Here is an 18,512-nt window from a genome sequence, read left to right as displayed (position 1 = left end):
ACCCTACAGTGGGGCACAAGCTATTTCCCCGAAAATATCGATAAGGGGTAGTTCATTTTTGACGTGAATCTTTTACAGCAGATTTTTTTAAAAATCCTTTTTAATGTATTTTGTTCTTACTCCTTAAATAAACTTTTAGCAATAGCTGCAGCATGATCTGATTTAACCTAAGAGCTGGGAGAAGAAAAAAAAGTAAAGCGAAGTACTTTTCATTTTACAACGTTAGGATAGTTCCTTGTATTATTAAGATTCGTCTAATATCTTTTTCATAATGATTTTCTAAAATTAAGAATTGTAGTTGTGGTATACAACTAAGATTAAACAGTTCTTTTTTTAAATAGTTTAATTTTATAAACTTTAAAGCTTATTGCTAAATACTTTATTTTAAAATTAAGATAGACAGATAAATCAACAGACTCATTTTTCAGCTAAAAATTTAACGGTTTTCGCAAAAATCAGTTTTAGTAAAACAACATTCTCCGATATACACTGCTCTCTTCAGTAACACAAATTTCCATTATACAAGAAGTGTTAAAGAAGTTTTACACAAATTCAAGAAGTTTTCAAGAAGATTTCAAGAAGTTTTCAAGAAGATTCAAGAAGATTTCAAGAAGTTTTCAAGAAGTTTCAAGAAGATTCAAGAAGAAGATTTAAGAACAGATTCAAGAAGTTTTCAAGAAGTTTTCAAGAAGATTCGAGAAGTTTTCAAGAAGTTTCAAGAAGAAGATTCAAGAACAGATTCAAGAAGTTTTCAAGAACAGATTCAAGAAGTTTTCAAGAACAGATTCAAGAAGTTTTCAAGAAGTTTCAAGAAGAAGATTCAAGAACAGATTCAAGAAGTTTTCAAGAAGTGTTCAAGAAGTATACAAGAAGTATACAAGAAGTTCAAGAAGTATACAAGAAGTATACAAGAAGTGTTTAAGAAGTTTTACACAGATTGTTATTTCTTGCAATATGATTATGAAATTTCAGGTGAACATATTTTGATCCTTTGGCTACAAGGCTATGTCACTCAATGTAGCCTCCATCTGCTGTAAGGCATCTTGTCCAGCGTTCTTTCCATCCCTTGAATGAGCTTTGGTTATATCCAGGTTGCTGACATTTACTCCATTGTTTTACACAAGAAATGAGGGCGTTGTTACTGCCGAATGTTTTTCCTCGCAGATGGGCCTTCAGACAACCAAACAGTAAGAAATCCCTAGGAGCCAAGTCCGGATTATAGGGACGACTGAGGGACGACTTCCTATCTCATTTTCATGTTTTCCTGCTTTGTCATCATAGCTATGTGAGTCTTGGCATTGTCATGATGGAGCTTGAGGAACTTAACTTGCAGCTTCGGTCTCTTGGTCTACAAAGTACGTTGCATCTTATCCAATGACATACAAAGGTACATTTAATATTAACAGTATAGAAACAGCATTGCTTCAATGTGGTGAAGTTCCAAAGTGAACAAGTTAATAAGTATTATATCTTATAAGAAATTGAAGGTTCCATAATAGTTAGGCTTCTCTAGTAACAGAGATAACTTGGAAACCGCTTGCTGTAAGCTTGCATTGTAAGTCGGCAAGCTTGCATCAGGCTTGATTGGAAAGCGTGCAAGCATGCCGCAAGCTGGATTCCAGAAACGAAGTTACATGGGAGCAACCTTGCATTCCATTTAAACTTGACGCAAGCTTTTTTTACGCTGGTGGCAAGTCAATAGCCAATGAACGGCCAATGATGCTATGACACTCTCCGAAGGATCTAAAGTATCCCTTGCAAGCATAACAAAAGGCAAATTGTATGAAAGCACGTGTTGAAGGGGCAAGCGTAGCAAGTCAACAGCCAAGCACGCGCCAACTTGCCGAAAGCTTTCCAGCTACTTGGCCAAGTTAAGCTAGTGGCCAACTTAAAGAGGTGGCCAAGTTAAGAAGTTTTACTGTACGTTATTTTTGAAGTTGAAGAGTTTTTAAAATGACATGTACATTTGTGTCGATCTTGTCTTGCGGAGCAGTAATGTGTATATTGAACTCTTTACGAAACGGTTTTTCTTTAACTTTTGAGTTATCATTCATTCACTTTGAGAAAACGTGAAGCGTAATAACCTTTCACAAAAAATTAACTTCTTTTTTAAATTTTAAATTTTCACTTTTTCAAAGTCTCTTCTCTTGTGCACTTCTTTTTTGTATTTTTATTTTTTAATATTTGTTCGTTTTACACATTTCTCTTGTGTCTTATATATATATATATATATATATATATATATATATATATATATATATATATATATATATATATATATATATATATATATACTCCCATTTCGTGCTTTGTTGGCGCCAACATCTTCATTGGATCCCGTCATCCCTTTCGCGGAACCCATTCGCAAAACCTGTCTCCACCCCCGGTTTCCTTCTTACCTCAACGAAAGGAACAGCAGGTATTAGGGAGGATACTGAAGCAAGACAGACAAATAAACCCCATTCCTCCTCTTAGTTATTCCCTCGTACACTTGATCCTCCGAGAACCTTCTTATTTTTTTTTATCCTTTTTCCCCCCTGTCTTAAAAAAGAAACAAAAATCTTTATCGCCTTCTATATAGAAAGATATTTTTCTTTCGGTTATTCACCACCAGCTGTCGCCACCGCAGTGCTTTTCCATTTTACTCTTTTGTCTTTACTTTCTGTGCAGTGCTACCAACATTTTGATAATTTGATCTTCTTCAGGATGTTCCAGTTATTGCTGCTACTTCATTGATTGTCTTGTTAGTGTGTAGAAATTAAAGATATTCCGTACAGAACGCCGAAGTTGAATAAACTATAATTTCATATATTTATCATGTCTGTCTATGTATCGGTCCAAATTTACCACTTTTACCTATGTCTCCATCCATAGTTTTTTTTTTAAGTATTTACTTTGTTTGTCCATGAGTCCGTCGAAACTCCTTTGTATGTTTACCCTGTTTGTTGTCCATGAGTACGTCCACACTCCTTTATATTTTTACCCTGTCTTCATGTGTCCATCCAAACTCCTTTATATATTCTCTACTTGTTCATGTGTCCATTCAAACTTTATATATATATATATTTAGTCCATCTGTTTATGAGTCCATCCAAACTCCTTTATATCAAACTATTTTATATATTTAGTCCATCTGTTCATCGATGTGTCCGTCCAAACTCCTCTGCCTGTCTATATGTCCGTCAAAACTCCTTTATATATTTCCCTATCTGTCCATGTGTCCGTTCAAACTCTTTTATATATTTTCCCTGTCTGTCAATGTGTTCGTCCAAACTCTTTTATATCAAATTCTTTTATATATTTAGTCCATCTGTTTATGTGTCCGTCCAAACTCTTTATATCAAATTCTTTTATATATTTAGTCCGTCTGTTTATGTGTCCGTCCAAACTCCTTTATATCAAATTCTTTTATATATTTAGTCCATCTGTTTATGTGTCCGTCCAAACTCTTTATATCAAATTCTTTTATATATTTAGTCTGTATGTTTATGTGTCCGTCCAAACTACTTTATATCAAACTCTTTTATATATTTAGTCCGTCTGTTTATGTGTCCGTCCAAACTCCTTTATATCAAATTCTTTTATATATTTAGTCCATCTGTTTATGTGTCCGTCCAAACTACTTTATATCAAACTCTTTTATATATTTAGTCCGTCTGTTTATGTGTCCGTCCAAACAACTTTATATCAAATTCTTTTATATACTTAGTCCATCTGTTTATGTGTCCGTCCAAACTCCTTTATATCAAATTCTTTTATATATTTAGTCCGTATGTTTATGTGTCCGTCCAAACTCCTTTATATCAAATTCTTTTATATATTTAGTCCATCTGTTTATGTGTCCGTCCAAACTCCTTTATATCAAATTCTTTTATATATTTAGTCCGTATATTTATGTGTCCGTCCAAACTACTTTATATCAAACTCTTTTATATATTTAGTCCATCTGTTTATGTGTCCGTCCAAACTCCTTTATATCAAATTCTTTTATATATTTAGTCCGTATGTTTATGTGTCCGTCCAAACTCCTTTATATCAAATTCTTTTATATATTTAGTCCGTATGTTTATGTGTCCGTCCAAACTCCTTTATATATTTACGCTATCTGTCCATGTGTCCGTTCATTTTTTTTATATATTTATAAAAACCCAAACAAGTGGCATTTTCGCATTTCCAGCAAGTTAACATTTTTTTTTTTTACATATTTTCCGTAGATATGAATGTATAATTTGAAAAGATAAAAGGCATGCTGCCTATAGTCACACACCTGACTCAAAACATCGTATTGAGAAAGCGAGCATAATCCTTTTCGTAGGGCCTCACATAAATGCCAAACAAAAGTCAACGCGTGAGTCATATTATGGTTCACAATATGGGCCCCACGGTCAGTTTTAGTGTGAGAGCCATATATGGCTCACGGGGCTTCACGGAGCAGGTTCACATATGGTTCACATGGCGGTCAATGTGTTAAATATTGTTGTATTACACCTTTTGTGGATCTCTTGTGACGTGAAAGGATTGTGATAACTTGTAGTTGAAATCAAGAAAAATCCAGTGGAGAATGCTCCAAGAGCATTGCCAGAACTAACTTAAAAAGAACATGATAAGCTATTTGTCTCTTATAACTAGAGGAAGAATAATTGGGGAGCTGGAATGGGAAGCTAGGAAGCATATGGAAAGCTGGAATGCTTAGAAAGTAAGTTGCTTGAGCCATGAGCCTGAATATTAAAATAGTATGATATTGAATTGAACGATTCGAAGAAGAAGGGGAACAGGGATTGCAAACTAAAGCGAAACTGAATAGATCGCAAGTGACAATGGAAGATGAAAATGTTTCGATTATTGAAGCCAATGCAGCAAACTCTTTCGCTGTTGCAACAAACCTGAAAACAACTTTAGGTCTGGAATGCAGTGCAAGAACCATGCAAATGTACTCATATTATTTGTTTTGCTTTGCAGGTCAAACTAACAGATGCACATACTCAAGCTCGCTTAGTGTTCGCAAGAACGCACATCAACAAGCCACAAGACTTCTCGAACCATCTAATCGGGACTTATGAGGAAGTGTTTAGTTTGTGCGAAACAGGAAGCCTGTTAAAACGTTCTACCATCTGTTGTTTTACGAAGGCACATACTTAAAATGGAGGGCTTAAAATTGAAAAATTCGCAAAATATCATATCTGATTTACAGTTTCCGAGATATGGATCCTTAAAGCTCCTGAAATCAGAACTTTTTTTTTTGTCAATATCTGGGGAAGGTCGTCAGTTGTCCAGTAGCTACTGGTTACTATTTAGTACCAAAATGTTCACCATTTTTTTAAGGTATTGATCAACACCAATATCATCTCTCTATGACTTTCGGTCTTGAGATATGGCTCCTTAAATCTCCCGAAATCGGACCTTTTTGGCCAATATCTGGGAAACGCTAAGATTGACTCGAAAAATTCCATAACTTCTTTCAGATAGTTTTTGATTCTCTATCGAATGGAAAGCTTAAAATTGAAAAATTCCCAAATAACAGATACACACACAAACACACACACATAGAGGGAATTCAGTAAGGAACGTTTTAAGTTCGTTGATCAGGGCCTACATATTGTATATACGTATATTTACAAAGTGAGAAGAGACGAAATGAGAAAGAAATCTTAGAGAATCGAAACGAAACTAGACTATACAAAATTTACGGAAAGAGAAAAGAAAACCTTATTTCTCGCTCCGCCTTGTCTAGTGGTTAGCGCGCGCTCATTTGGTGTACGTTGATTCGAGTTCGATTTCTGGCGGGAAACCCTCTGAAATTTGAATGCATGGCGGTGGTTCGAAAACAAACTCGTTACGTGGGTTGACAACGCTGTTTCGTTTTAGGAATAGTCTTTTTCGTGAATTTACCGGTGATACTTCCAGCAAAAATCACGTAAAACCTGGGGAAACCTCTATCTTTTTCTCTCCTGTAGTAGCCTAAACTTTTTGCACACGAAATAAAAAAGAAACAGATTGGTTTCATTTAGATGTTTTTAAAAAAAGCAGAAAAGATAGAACCACTTTGGATTTTTGCAAATGAATGAAGTTCGCTCTTAATGGAGAGATTTTCACCAATCTTTGTGAAAGGTTGGTTTTCTACGCAAGAGTGTGGTAGAGGAGGGGGGGGGCGAAATGTACAATCTTCTTCATGCAGATTCAGAATTCACCCTGCTTCTTTCCTCGAGACGTCATTTTCTACAACTGCTTCCTCTTTCCCTGAGTTGGGAGATTAGTTGATAAGGAAATTCGAAACCATTTCTCAATGAATTAAGAGAAAAGTGGAAGAGATCTTAACGACATCCTTCCTGGAGTTTAATGCCAAAAAGAAGATAATTTCATTCTGTAGAAGCTCAGTCAAATGTATCTCACATGGTACCAGTTAACAGAGTGCTAAACCCAAAAGAAACTTCAAAGCTATTTTACTGTTTAGTTCGTTTTCTATTTTGTACTACTACAATCTTCTCGTAACTATTACATTGTAATATAACATAATATTACAGATCTGGTTATGTTAAAGTTATTAAAAATTACAATATCTATCTATTAAAATGCTACAGTAGCAATTAAAAGGGATTTTTTTTTAAGGTAAGGGATTAGGTTTAGGAAATTTCTTTAATCATCCATTTTGTTTATTTCATGATACTTGGTTTCGTATCAAACAAACTAACTCCAGCCATTAGAGGATTACTCCCTCTCTTTGGCATAGGCTTCAATGCATGTTGATGGTGCTAATACAGGTACAATAAATGATCTAAGTGCAATGCAAAACAACAACAAATTGAGAAAAGAAAAAACTACATAAAATTAGTCTTGAAAAACAAAACAATATATAATGTAGTGCAAGATATCATACTAATGGTGCAAGTATACAAATATAATATAATTAAAGGATACAAATGTAAAAAGGCGTATTATATATATAAGCAGATATAATAATGCATTATAATGTTAAAAAGGATTTTTTTTGCTAGCCGAAGGCTAGCTCCCTTGCGAGGGTTACGCCCTCTATCCGGGGTGAGAGGTGCAGAGACTGGGGAAGCAAGGTTATTGGAGGTGGTCTATGGGAAGTAAGGTTAATCTGGAAAAATCATTTACTTTATTGTAGATCATAATGACAGTTTATGACTTTTATTACATTTTATTCAAGTGCGACGGACATTATGAACTTTGTTCATAATCATGACGACAGGAGGAAATATGACAGTGAAGTGCATATCACAGGACAACACAAGGAAATGTTAGTTAGACGAATGCAGATTATCTTCTTGTCCAGGGGCTGCTCTGGACAGTGATGTAGACGAGTGGAGCCCTGTTAGCACAATAGGTTACAGTGCAGCATATGTAGGTGATATATGAAATGGAAGGTGATCAGAAGAATAAGCTGAAGCGACAAAATGATCTGGATGGTCTAGTGGAATGGTTTTGAGATATAAAGAGAAGAGTAGGGATAGAGGGCAAGTAGAAAATTTATATCCTAAATCATAGTGGCGGTCGGTATCCATAGTATCCAGAAGTAATGGATGACGTTGTTGAAACCGGTTAGTAATGAACCTGACTCGTAACTGTTCAAGATGACAGAGGATGGTAGGGAAAGTGATACGGTCGTAAAGCTCCTGTGTCGGACTGGGAAGCTTGATTCTATAAGCCAAACGAAATGCATGTCGTTCAAGAACTTGTAATTTCTGATAGAAAAAAGGTAGTGCAGCAGTCCAAGCGGGACCATATGTTAGAACTAGGCGTAAGAAGACCTTATACGTATTAAGAATTGTCGTGCGTTGCAATCCCCAGGTGGTACCAACTAGACGTTTTAGTAAATTAAGCCGAGCATACGCCTTGCGGATGATCGCTTGAAGATGTGGCCGCCAAGATAAGTGATGATCGATGATGATACCAAGATAGGTGACCTGTTTTGTAGGTGATATTCGTGTGCCGTGAACCTCGAGATTGAGTAGATTGGTTTTTTTCTGAACTCGAGAACGTTTTCGAGGTGATATGAAGACTATAGCTTGAGTCTTAGTCGAGTTTATATGAAGACGCCACTTACTGCACCAGCGGAGAAAAGAGTCTATTGCCAGGCGGAGAGCAGAATTGATTTGTTGAATAGTTCTGGCCGTGCAAAGAAAAGCAGTGTCATCTGCATATTGAAAAAGATGAACAGTGGGAGGAAGGGTTGGCATATCAGCTACAAACAGAAGGTAAATAAGAGGCGAGAGAGCGGAGCCTTGCGGTACACCAGAATGTATAAAAATCGGATGAGATAAGGAGTTATTGATAGTAACATAAGACAGGCGGTTAGAGAGAAAATGGAAGATGAAGCGAAGGTACGACAGTGGTAGCCTAAAACGGTGAAGTTTGAACATGAGAGCCACACTTTATCAAAAGCCTTCTCTAGGTCAAAAAGAATGAGACATGAAGGCCGAGCAGTGTTATAATGATTCGTGATGAGATTGAGAAGCCTGAGCAATTGATCATTGATACTGAAATTAGGTCTGAAACCAGCTTGCTGTACAGGCAAGAGATTATGTTGAGAAAGATGGTGATGTAGTCTGATGACAATGATGCGCTCAAGAATTTTGCTAAATACGGAAGTTAATTGTATCGGACGGTAAGAAGCAACAGAATCTGGCGGTTTGTTGGGCTTAAGAAACATAAGAGTGGAAGAAGTCTTCCAGTCACAAGGTGTGTAGCCGGTCCGGAGAATAAAAGAGTAGATATATGAAAGAAGCAGAAGAAGACAATAAGGAGCCTCTTTGATATGACATTAAGTTATCCGGTCGATGCCAGGAGCTGTGTTGCGCTTGCGATTTACGACGGTGGCGATATCAGATGTAGAAATCGGAACTGTGAGAGGATTGTCGTCTGGAAGAATGTGTGCTGCACTGGGTTGTAGATATGGAGATGATAAATTGAAGCGATCAGTAGGATGTCTTTGAACAAAATCAGGTGAAAACGGGGTGAAGGTAGTCTGCAGATGGTCTGCAAAAGCGTTTGCTTTCTCCTCATCTGTGTGTAATGGTTGGTTATTAACTAACAGCGGATATGGTGTGCGAGTAAGCTTTCCAGTTAACATATGAAATCGCTTCCAATACTTAGTGGGGTGTAAAGTTTCGGCTAAGTTGTTACACGTCTTTACCCAGTTGCGAAGCTTATGTGCCTTGACGTAGTTACGCACAGTGCGCTGGAGTTGGCGATGATGACGAAGAGCTTCGAGGTTACCAGTGCGCTGATATTCACGAAAGAATTCGCGAGAACGATGTACGAGAGATAGGTAGTTTGGCGGTAAACGTGGTTGGTACCTGGAGATTTCAGTTGTGGGTATATGAAGGACAGAAGCGTGATGAATGGAGTGAGTGATTTCAGAGACCCGTGCGTAGAGACCATCTTCGGTAGTAGGAGGCTCGATGGTTACCAAATCTTCAGCAATAGTAGTGCGATAATCATACCACTTTGCTTGATCAAATCGTGGAACGCGACGAGGTTCAGGTAGAAAACGAAGAGTAGGAACCTGTGGTTGATCGATATGAAGTTTTATGGGAAGGTGATCACTACCTATAGAATCGAGAACTTCGAGAGTGCAGCGCTGGAAGAGATTGCCAGAAGAAATAACTACGTCAGGTGTGGTATTTGTGATGGGTCTGGTTGCTTTAGGTATATAAAAAATATGACCGGTGGTATGAGTAGTAATGAAGTCAAGGAAGCTTTGTTTCTGATTATCCGGACGGCTGTGAATATTGATGTCGGCCATGATGATATAGTATTTAAAGTGATTGGAGATGTAGAGAAAGAATGAGCGTGGGATGGGGTGTCCAGGGCGTACATATATGGTAGCTACGGTAACGTAAAGGGAGTGGAAGTACAGCGTAGTAATGAGATACTCTGGAACATTAGTCAATGCAGGATGATATTGGCGGTGACTTATCGAAGGATGGAAGCCAATGGCTACTCCCCCATTTGCTCGGCGTGCTGCGATGGTAGAATCAGAACGGAGTAGGGTGTATCGAGGTATCCTGAACGTCATAGACGGGGTAAGAAGAGTTTCGTTCAGAAGGAAGGCCTGAATAGTTTCTTCGAGAAGTAGCTGTTCGAAGAGAGTGTACTGGGAAGTAAGTTATCTTAAAAAGGAGATTTTTTTTTGTAGTAGTAAAGGGTTAGGAATTTAGGGAATTCTTTATTCATCATATAAATTCAAAGAATATTTCTAACCCGAGCCATTAGAGGGTTACGCCCTCTCTTTGGCACAGATTTTATTACACTGTTGTTTAAAGATTTGATGATGGTCTATGTGAAATTATAAAAACAAAGATTAATGAAAAAAAAATCTAAACACAATATCAGTGCAAATATTAAATATGAGTGCACAAAAGAACACATATAAAAGTGGTGCAATTAGGAATTTTTTTTTTTACTGTGTAAGAAAGAGTATATATACATTGAGGTGTTTTATGAAATAAATATGATGACAGTGAAATATGAGATGCAGTGCGTGCACGCCACAGTCACAAACACATTGTTAAGAAGACAAATGCAGGTTAGTTCTTCTGTCTCGGGGCGGCTCGAGACTGATGGCGACATGGGGAAAGCCCAGTGTTAGTGTTGAAATTATACATGGTGCATAGATGGAAACAAATGAGGGAGATGATCACCAATATGATAAATATGAAAGATATCGCGCTCGTCGGCGGTAGGATGCTCAGTATTAAGATACAGCGTAATAAGTATATTTAATGATGTGTGCAAATACTTATACGGAGCGTCAGTTTTAGCATCTGCTTGTAGGGTATCGAGAAGCAATGGGTGTGAAACTGGTAGACGAGAGAGTATATATTTCAAGCGGAGATCGGCGAGATGTTGAGTCAGTTGAGGAAAGTCGATGTGCTCATAAGTCAGAAAGTTGGGATATGGCAGCCTGATACGATGTGCAAGTCGAATGGCATGACGCTCTAGTATTGACAAACGGTCATAGAACTTCGTGGGAGCGTTGCACCAAGCGATGTGTCCAAAAGTTAAGATAGGGCGAAGGAACATTTTATATGTATTTAGGAGTAAGGCGGCGTTTAGTCCCCAAGTAGTGCCAGTTAAACGGCGGAGAAGATTAAGCCGGATATTAGCCTTTTGAGATATTTTCTCAAGATGAGCTTTCCAGTTGAGTTTGGAATCGAATACCACCCCGAGATATGTTGCCGTAGTAGTTGGTTGAAGAAAATGATCGTTAATTGTGACTTTAAGGTTTTGCGGATTGCGATGAACCTTGGAACGGCGTTTTGGGGGTAAAAAGACCAGTGCTTGCGTTTTGTCACTATTGACAGTAAGTTTCCAAGTTTTGCACCATTGCATAAATCCATTGAGAGTGGATTGTAATGTCGTGCTTATCTGATGCATAGTCTTGCCCAGAGCTAGAAAGGCCGTGTCATCGGCATATTGAAATAAGAACACGTTTTCCGTAGGTTTTGGTATATCAGACGCATATAGTATATATAAGAGCGGGCTGAGGGCAGAACCCTGTGGAACGCCACAATACGGAAAAATAGGGTGTGAGATAGAAGATCCTATATAAACATATCCAATTCGATTTACTAGAAACGAATATATGATACGTAAGTAGCAGATCGGGAGGTTTAGCTTCCGTAACTTTTGAATAAGACCATAATGCCATACTTTATCGAAAGCCTTTTCAAGATCCATTAAAACGAGGCACGATGGAAAGGCCTTGTTATATTGATTTGTTATTATTGTAGAGAGCCGGAGTAGCTGATCGTTAATGGAAAAGGCTGGCCGAAAACCTGCTTGGTGTATGGGCAATAAGTTATTCTCTTGGATATGTAAATGAAGTCTTTGGACAAGAATTTTCTCAAACAGCTTACTGAAAACTGTTGTCAGTTGTATTGGGCGGTAAGAAGTCACAGAATGTGCTGGTTTATTAGGCTTAAGAAACATGCAGATTTTGGATACTTTCCAATCCGCAGGGTAAAAGCCGGTGCGGAGAATAAAGTTGTAGACTGTAACGAGTAGTGTAAGTAAAGAGAGTGGAGCTTTTTTTACTAGCCGGTAGGAAATATGATCAATGCCTGGTGCAGTATTTCGTTTCTTATGAAGTGCGCGTTGAAGTTCATGTGTACTGATTGGTGCTGTAAGAGGATGGTCAATATCTATTACATGTGAGAGTGATGGTTGTAAAGCTGGAATAGTGGACAAGTCTTTGCGTTTATGTGAACTACATGATATTACAGGCGTGAAAACTGTTTGTAATTGTGTTGCAAAAGAGTTTGCCTTATCTTGATCTGTAAAGAGAGGAACGTCATTGTCCAACAGAGGGTACGATATTTTAGTGCTTTTGCCTGTGAGTCTATGGAAAGCTTTCCAATATCGGCTTGGTGAGGCTTCGTCGTTTAGTTTATTACAGGTGCTGATCCAACTGCGACGTTTGTATGCTGTGAGATAATTTGTAACCGTTCGGTGCCACTGTCTGTGTTGACGGAGACATTCTTCGTTGCCGGTTCTTTTATATTCTCGAAATTGCTGTCGTGATTTCTGTATTAAAGGAAGATATTGTGGAGGCAATTTTGGCTTAGATGGATAAATTTTCTCCACAGGTATAGATTGTTGAGCACCAGAATGTAAGGCGTCTTTGATGTGGTTGACAGTATTGTACATGTCGGATTCTGAATTTGGTGGTTGCAAATTGGAGACTTGGATATTTACGGTCTGTCGAAATTGAGACCAGTCAGCTTTATCGTAACGGTGTATAATACGTGGCTCTAACTTTTGTAGAGATGGCCGAATCTTTTTAATGGTTAGTTTGATAGGACAGTGATCGCTTCCAATCGTGTCAAGAACTTTCACCTCGCAGTCATTTATAAGCGAGAGAGACGTGATTACTACATCCGGAGTTGTTTGGCTAGCTGGTCGAGTGGGACCAGGAAGATTATGAATGTGAAGTTGTAGTGCAACTGAAACGAAGTCCGTAAAACGTTGTTTCTCCCTGGCACTTCTGCTATGGATATTTATGTCAGCCATGATGATTATGTTTGTAAAGTTTTGGGCGATATATTCAAAAAAGGTGAAAGGTATTGGATGACCAGGACGTATATATATGGTAGCTACATTAACTGTAAGAGAAGGGTAGTATATTGAGAATAAGAGATGTTCAGGAAGGTTTGTAAATGCAGTAGGATTGTATTGTCGATATGGACGTTTGGGAGAAAAACCAATCAACACCCCGCCTTGAGCACGCGCGTGTATATCGTGGTAATCGCAGCGTTGAAGTTGGTAACCAGAAAGTCGTGCAGAAGTGCCTGGTTTTAAAGCCGTTTCGTTGAGAGCTACGATATCGATTTTTTCTTCTAACAGAAGAGGTTCTAGAAGTACTTTATGTTGCTGGAATGATCGGATGTTAACGAAAAGTAAAGTAAGAGCCATAATGTATACTGCCGCTGCCATATTGGGTTTATACTTCTGTCTCTAGAGGTGCGATGTGGAAGTGAACGAAAGGTCCTGAATAGGTAGCAGAAAAGTTAAGGTTGAAGAGAGATTTGGCTGTTGAAATGGCGATACGAAGAATGTGTTCACGCTGGAAAGGGAAAACATTTTGTAGGACAATAGTTATGTAACGAAGAAGATCTTCGACAGTGAGAGGTTGAGCAAGAGATTGTGAGGGTGGTGTGGTTTTGTCAAAGCTTTGTACTGGCACTGTAAGTTCCGGGCGTTCCGGTTGTGCCTGAGGTTTTCCCTTACAGCGGTAGCTGTATGTTGGGTGATTTTCATTACAGGTAGAGCAGTGTGGCTGTTGTTGCTGATTTTTGCAAGCTTTTGTATCGTGAGATTCACCACAGTAACCACATTTGGATGGATTAGGACAATGGCGAGTAAAGTGTGCGTTATATGTTTGGCATTTTTCACACCGAAGTGGTAAAGGCCCTGGTGTCTTGGAAGGCTCGACTCTATGGAGTTTCTTGTAGATAGGAGCGCCATGAGCTAACAAATAATCAAGTGCTGTCTGATCTTGGGACAAAACGCGTACCATGTAAGTAGTGCCATTGTTATTCTTAATGCGAATGCATTTGTTAACTTCAATGCCTTCTTGTTTGAGTTCTTCGAGAACTTCTTCGTCGCTGATTTCTGGTATCACTCCACGGATAACAACAGAAAACATTGGTGGTTTTCGTGGAGGAGGTGGTTGTTTTGCCTTCCGATCGGCTTGTTTGGTTAATTTAGCCGTTTTGCCAAAGATCTCGTATGACGCTTTGTTCCGAAGTGTGATACCGAAGTTCGGGTCTTTTGAGCGGATGATAAAGCCATTTCTAGTTTTGACGATATTATCTATACTGGCCCTCGGTAAATACTTATTTATTTGTATGAATACCATTTTAGGATTGTGTCGAAATCGGTTAGCAGAAAAGAATAGATTGGTTCTTTGGTTGTATAGAAATTGGAGCCTGATCCAGAAGCCGTGTCCATTGCAGAGTCCATGTTAGTAGTTACAGGAGACCGAGATCTGTCCCGAGGTCGTTTGCTTGAATGAGCGGAGTCTCCAGAATCAGTACGATCTCTGGGTCTGGTTGCTCGCGAACTAGTTTGACTGCCCCATGAAAGGTGCCTGGTACGACCGGAACGAGACAAAGTTTCACGGTCTGGTGTAGAGGAACCAGGAGCCGGTGGCCCCACGTACGGGGGTAGGTTCTTGTGCATCGGTCCAAAGACCAGCACAACCTATCCGTGAGATGAAGTGATGATCAAGTGATGACGAAGATGATGAAGATGATAAAGACGATGACAATAGTCCAAAAATATAAGCGACCCTCCGAAAGTGTCAACTTTCGTCAGTCCTCTAAATAGAGTATGTCTGTGATGCTCACAAGTGCGTATGCTACACCTGATCCTCGCTGACAGATTAACTGCTATAAGAGAGGCTGGGTTCTGCTCAAAGGTAAAGATGCTTAAAAAGGTTTTTTTTTTTTTTTTTTTTATGCTAGCCCGCAGGCTAGCTACCCTGTAGAGGGCTACACCCTCTTTAAGGGAAGGGTTGCATAGGAAGTATATGGATGTGGAATGACGGGCGTTGGGCTACGAGACTTTATTTAACAATTACTACAGATGTCAGGTCATTATGGTCTTTGCGACCATAATCATCAGTGAGGCAAAGGGTATACAAGTCATAGGAAAAAACATACCATACATACATTATAGATTACAGAACAAGTTGATTAAAAGTATATTATTTGCAGAGATGATCATGAGGGATGAAATGAGTGCAGATGACGCCACAACACGTAGGGAATGTTAGCAGAACAAATGCGGGTTATCTTCTGCCTAGGGGCGACGCTAGGCCAATGAAGACGAGGGAGGCCCTGTTAGGTACAGAGGGTAATCACTGTGCTTGATGCGAGGGAAAAATATGAGGAAGATGGACATGCATTCGATGATCCTGCAATAGTTCTAGGTCGGGATGATTTGGTGGTAAGGTATAACAGTATAATGTAAACAGCAAATTAAGAGGGAGATGGTAATATCGAGGGCGAGCAGATGAATTGGCAAGGTAGTGCATAGTGGCGAGTAGAAGTGGTTGCTGCTGCATATATCGGACAGTGATGAACTTGAGGCGAAGAGATTCGAGGTGGTAAAGTAATGTAGGGAAAGTAATGAGTGAATATAGGTATCTAGTCGGACTGGGAAGAGAAATGCGGTAGGCAATGCGGAAGGCATGACGTTCAAATGTTGCAAGTTTGTAGTAGTACGAGGTAGGAGCTGAGAGCCAAGCGGTGAAACCATATGTAAGGACAGGGCGGAGAAATGCTTTATATGTGTTGAGAACCATGGTTGAGGTGGGGCCCCAGGTAGTGCCAGTGAGACGTTTAAGGAGATTCAGACGATTATATACTTTGGTTTTGATGTAATTAAGATGAGGAAGCCAGGTGAGATGGTGGTCAAAAACGATACCAAGGTAAGTAACAGTTTTGGATGGACGGATCGCTGTATTTTGAATTTTTAGAGAAAGAAGTGATGGATTTCTGTGGGTCTTGGAGCGTTTGCGTGGCGGCAGAAATACTATGGCCTGTGTTTTCGAAGCATTTATGGTGAGGTGCCATTTATGACACCAGTGTGAAAAACGATTCATAGATTCTTGTAAAATGAGGTTGATATGGTTGATGGTGCGACCAAGGGCAAGGAAGGCTGTATCATCTGCATACTGGAAAGTATACACGTCGTCTGGAAGAGAAGGAAAATCGGAAACAAACAGTAAATACAGCAAAGGGGACAGAGCTGAGCCTTGTGGGACACCAGAATTTAGGAAGATAGGATGTGATAGATGGTTGTTGATATTAACATATGTGATACGGCATGCCAAGAAGTGAAAAATGAAGCGAATGTAAGACATGGGCAATTTAAGCTTGATGAGTTTGAAGATAAGTGCAGGGTGCCAGACTTTATCGAATGCTTTTTCTAAGTCGAACAGAACAAGACAGGATGGACGAACGGAATTATAGTGATTTGTAATGAGAGTTGTTAGACGTTGAAGCTGATCGTTAATGGAATAAGACGGACGGAATCCGGCTTGAAAAGAAGGAATGAGATTACGTGCGTGGAGGGATGGATGAAGTCTGTTGACAACGATGCGCTCAAGAATTTTGCTGAAAGTGGAAGTAAGTTGTATAGGTCGGTAGGAAGACACTGCGCTAGGAGGTTTGTTTGGTTTCGGAAACATGAGGGTTTTGGACATCTTCCATTCAGCGGGGAAAAAGCCAGTTCTGAGAATAAAAGTGTAAATAGAGGCTAGAAGAAGAAGTAGAGAAATAGGACTTTCTTTGATATGACGATATGTGATGGAATAAAACCAGGAGCAGAGTTTCGTTTATGCTGCACGACTGTGGTGATGTCTGTAACAGTGATTGGAGCTGTGAGTTCATGCTCCGGCAATATATGATTAAGATTTGGTTGAAGGATAGGATGTGCGGTGTTGACATGATCGACTGGATGAGCAAAAATGTGGTCATGACGGGATGGTGTGAAGATGTCTTGTAGATAGTCAGCAAAGGCGTTTGCTTTAGCTTGGTCAGATGGTGCGTGACTGTTGTCGATGATGAGAGGGTATGGGGTTTTGCTGTACTTGCCACAGAGTGCGTTGAGACGTTTCCAATAACGTGAAGGGTGTGCATTGTCAGTAAGGTTGTTACAGGCTTTGATCCATTGACGGCGTTTGTATGCTTGAATGTAGTTTTTGACTGAACGTTGCAGTTGATGGTGAAGTTGAAGAGCTTCGGGGTTTCGTGTTCTTATGTATTCCCGATAAGCTTGCCGGGAACGTTTGATGTGAGTGAGGTAATGCGGAGGTAATTTAGGCTGATAAGGGGTGGAGCTGGTGGTGGGAATGAACAGTTCTGATGCATAGGTGATTTCTGAAGTGATCGTTTCAATATGTGTGTAAAGCTCATCTGACGTAGTGGGAGGGTGCAAATGAGCTACGGCAGTGGTAAGATAGTCGCGGTAATGATCCCAATCAGCTTTGTCGAAACGTGGAGTTCGAATTGGCGGAGGTGCATCGTGAGGTCGAGCATTGCCCATATGATATGAGAGCTTGATCGGGGCATGATCACTACCGAGTAGGTCCAGGACTGTAAGGGTGATCTTAGCAGCAAGTGTATTTGAAGTGATAGCAATGTCAGGGGTGGTATTTGATACAGGTCTAGTAGGAGTCGGAGGGATGTGTAGAATGCCAGTGGTGTGCGTGGTTATATGATCTGAGAATTGTGTGCGTTCAACAGGAGTGCGACTATGATAGTTGATGTCAGCGAGGATGATATAATGTTTATAGGTGTGAGAGATGTAACTAAAAAATGCGAGTGGAATAGGATGACCTGGGCGAACGTAAATAGTAGCGAAGGTGATCATGATAGACTTGAAATATAAGGTAGTGATTATATGCTCTGGGAGGTGAGGAATGGAACAAATGTGATTGCGATGAGGTATGTGATTTCGAAATCCGATTGCTACGCCTCCATTTGCCCGTAATGCTGGTGCTGTGTTGTCGTGACGTACAAGCGTATAACGAGGAATGTTACAGGAGGTGGTTTTCGTAAGAAATGTCTCGTTCAGCAAGAAGGCTGAGACTTGTTCTTCAAGTAAAAGTGCTTCAAATAGAGTTTTATTCTTGGGTAGAGAGCGGATATTTAGGAAGAGAAAGATTAAATCCATGATGTACAGAGTTAAACGGCTGTTTCTTGTGGAGATGTATGGAAATGGACGTAGTTGTTCGTATAAGTGGCGTAGAAGTTAACGTTGAAAACAGATTTAGCGGCCTTAGTGAGTTGCTGTAGAATGTGATTGCGCTGAAAGGGATGGATGTTCTGTAAAGCGAGAGTTAGAAATTGAAGTAGTTGTTGAATGGTAACTGGATCGGTAGTTTGTTGGCTGGGAGGAGGTGAAGAGTCTGGGATACGGAGTGGAACTACTAAATGTGGGTGTTGTTGGTCAGGCTGTGGTTTATTCTTGCACTTATA

At 39.5% G+C, this 18,512-nt stretch overlaps 1 protein-coding gene across 1 annotated transcript; it reads right to left on the bottom strand.

The window, feature by feature from the left end:
- Positions 1–16,128: 16,128 nt before the first annotated feature.
- LOC145669742 (uncharacterized) lies at positions 16,129–18,207 on the bottom strand. The gene is made up of 2 exons (XM_081738075.1): positions 16,879–18,207; positions 16,129–16,224 (listed from the first exon to the last, which is right to left on the bottom strand). The coding sequence occupies exons 1-2, from the start codon at positions 18,205–18,207 to the stop codon at positions 16,129–16,131; spliced, it is 1,425 nt and encodes a 474-aa protein (XP_081594201.1).
- Between the last annotated feature and the right edge of the window lie 305 nt (positions 18,208–18,512).

Source organism: Thermobia domestica, chromosome 14, assembly GCF_964235325.1.
Source record: "Thermobia domestica chromosome 14, izTheDome1.hap1.1, whole genome shotgun sequence".
NCBI lineage: Eukaryota > Metazoa > Arthropoda > Insecta > Zygentoma > Lepismatidae > Thermobia > Thermobia domestica.
This window is presented reverse-complemented; position numbering and strand designations above follow the sequence as displayed.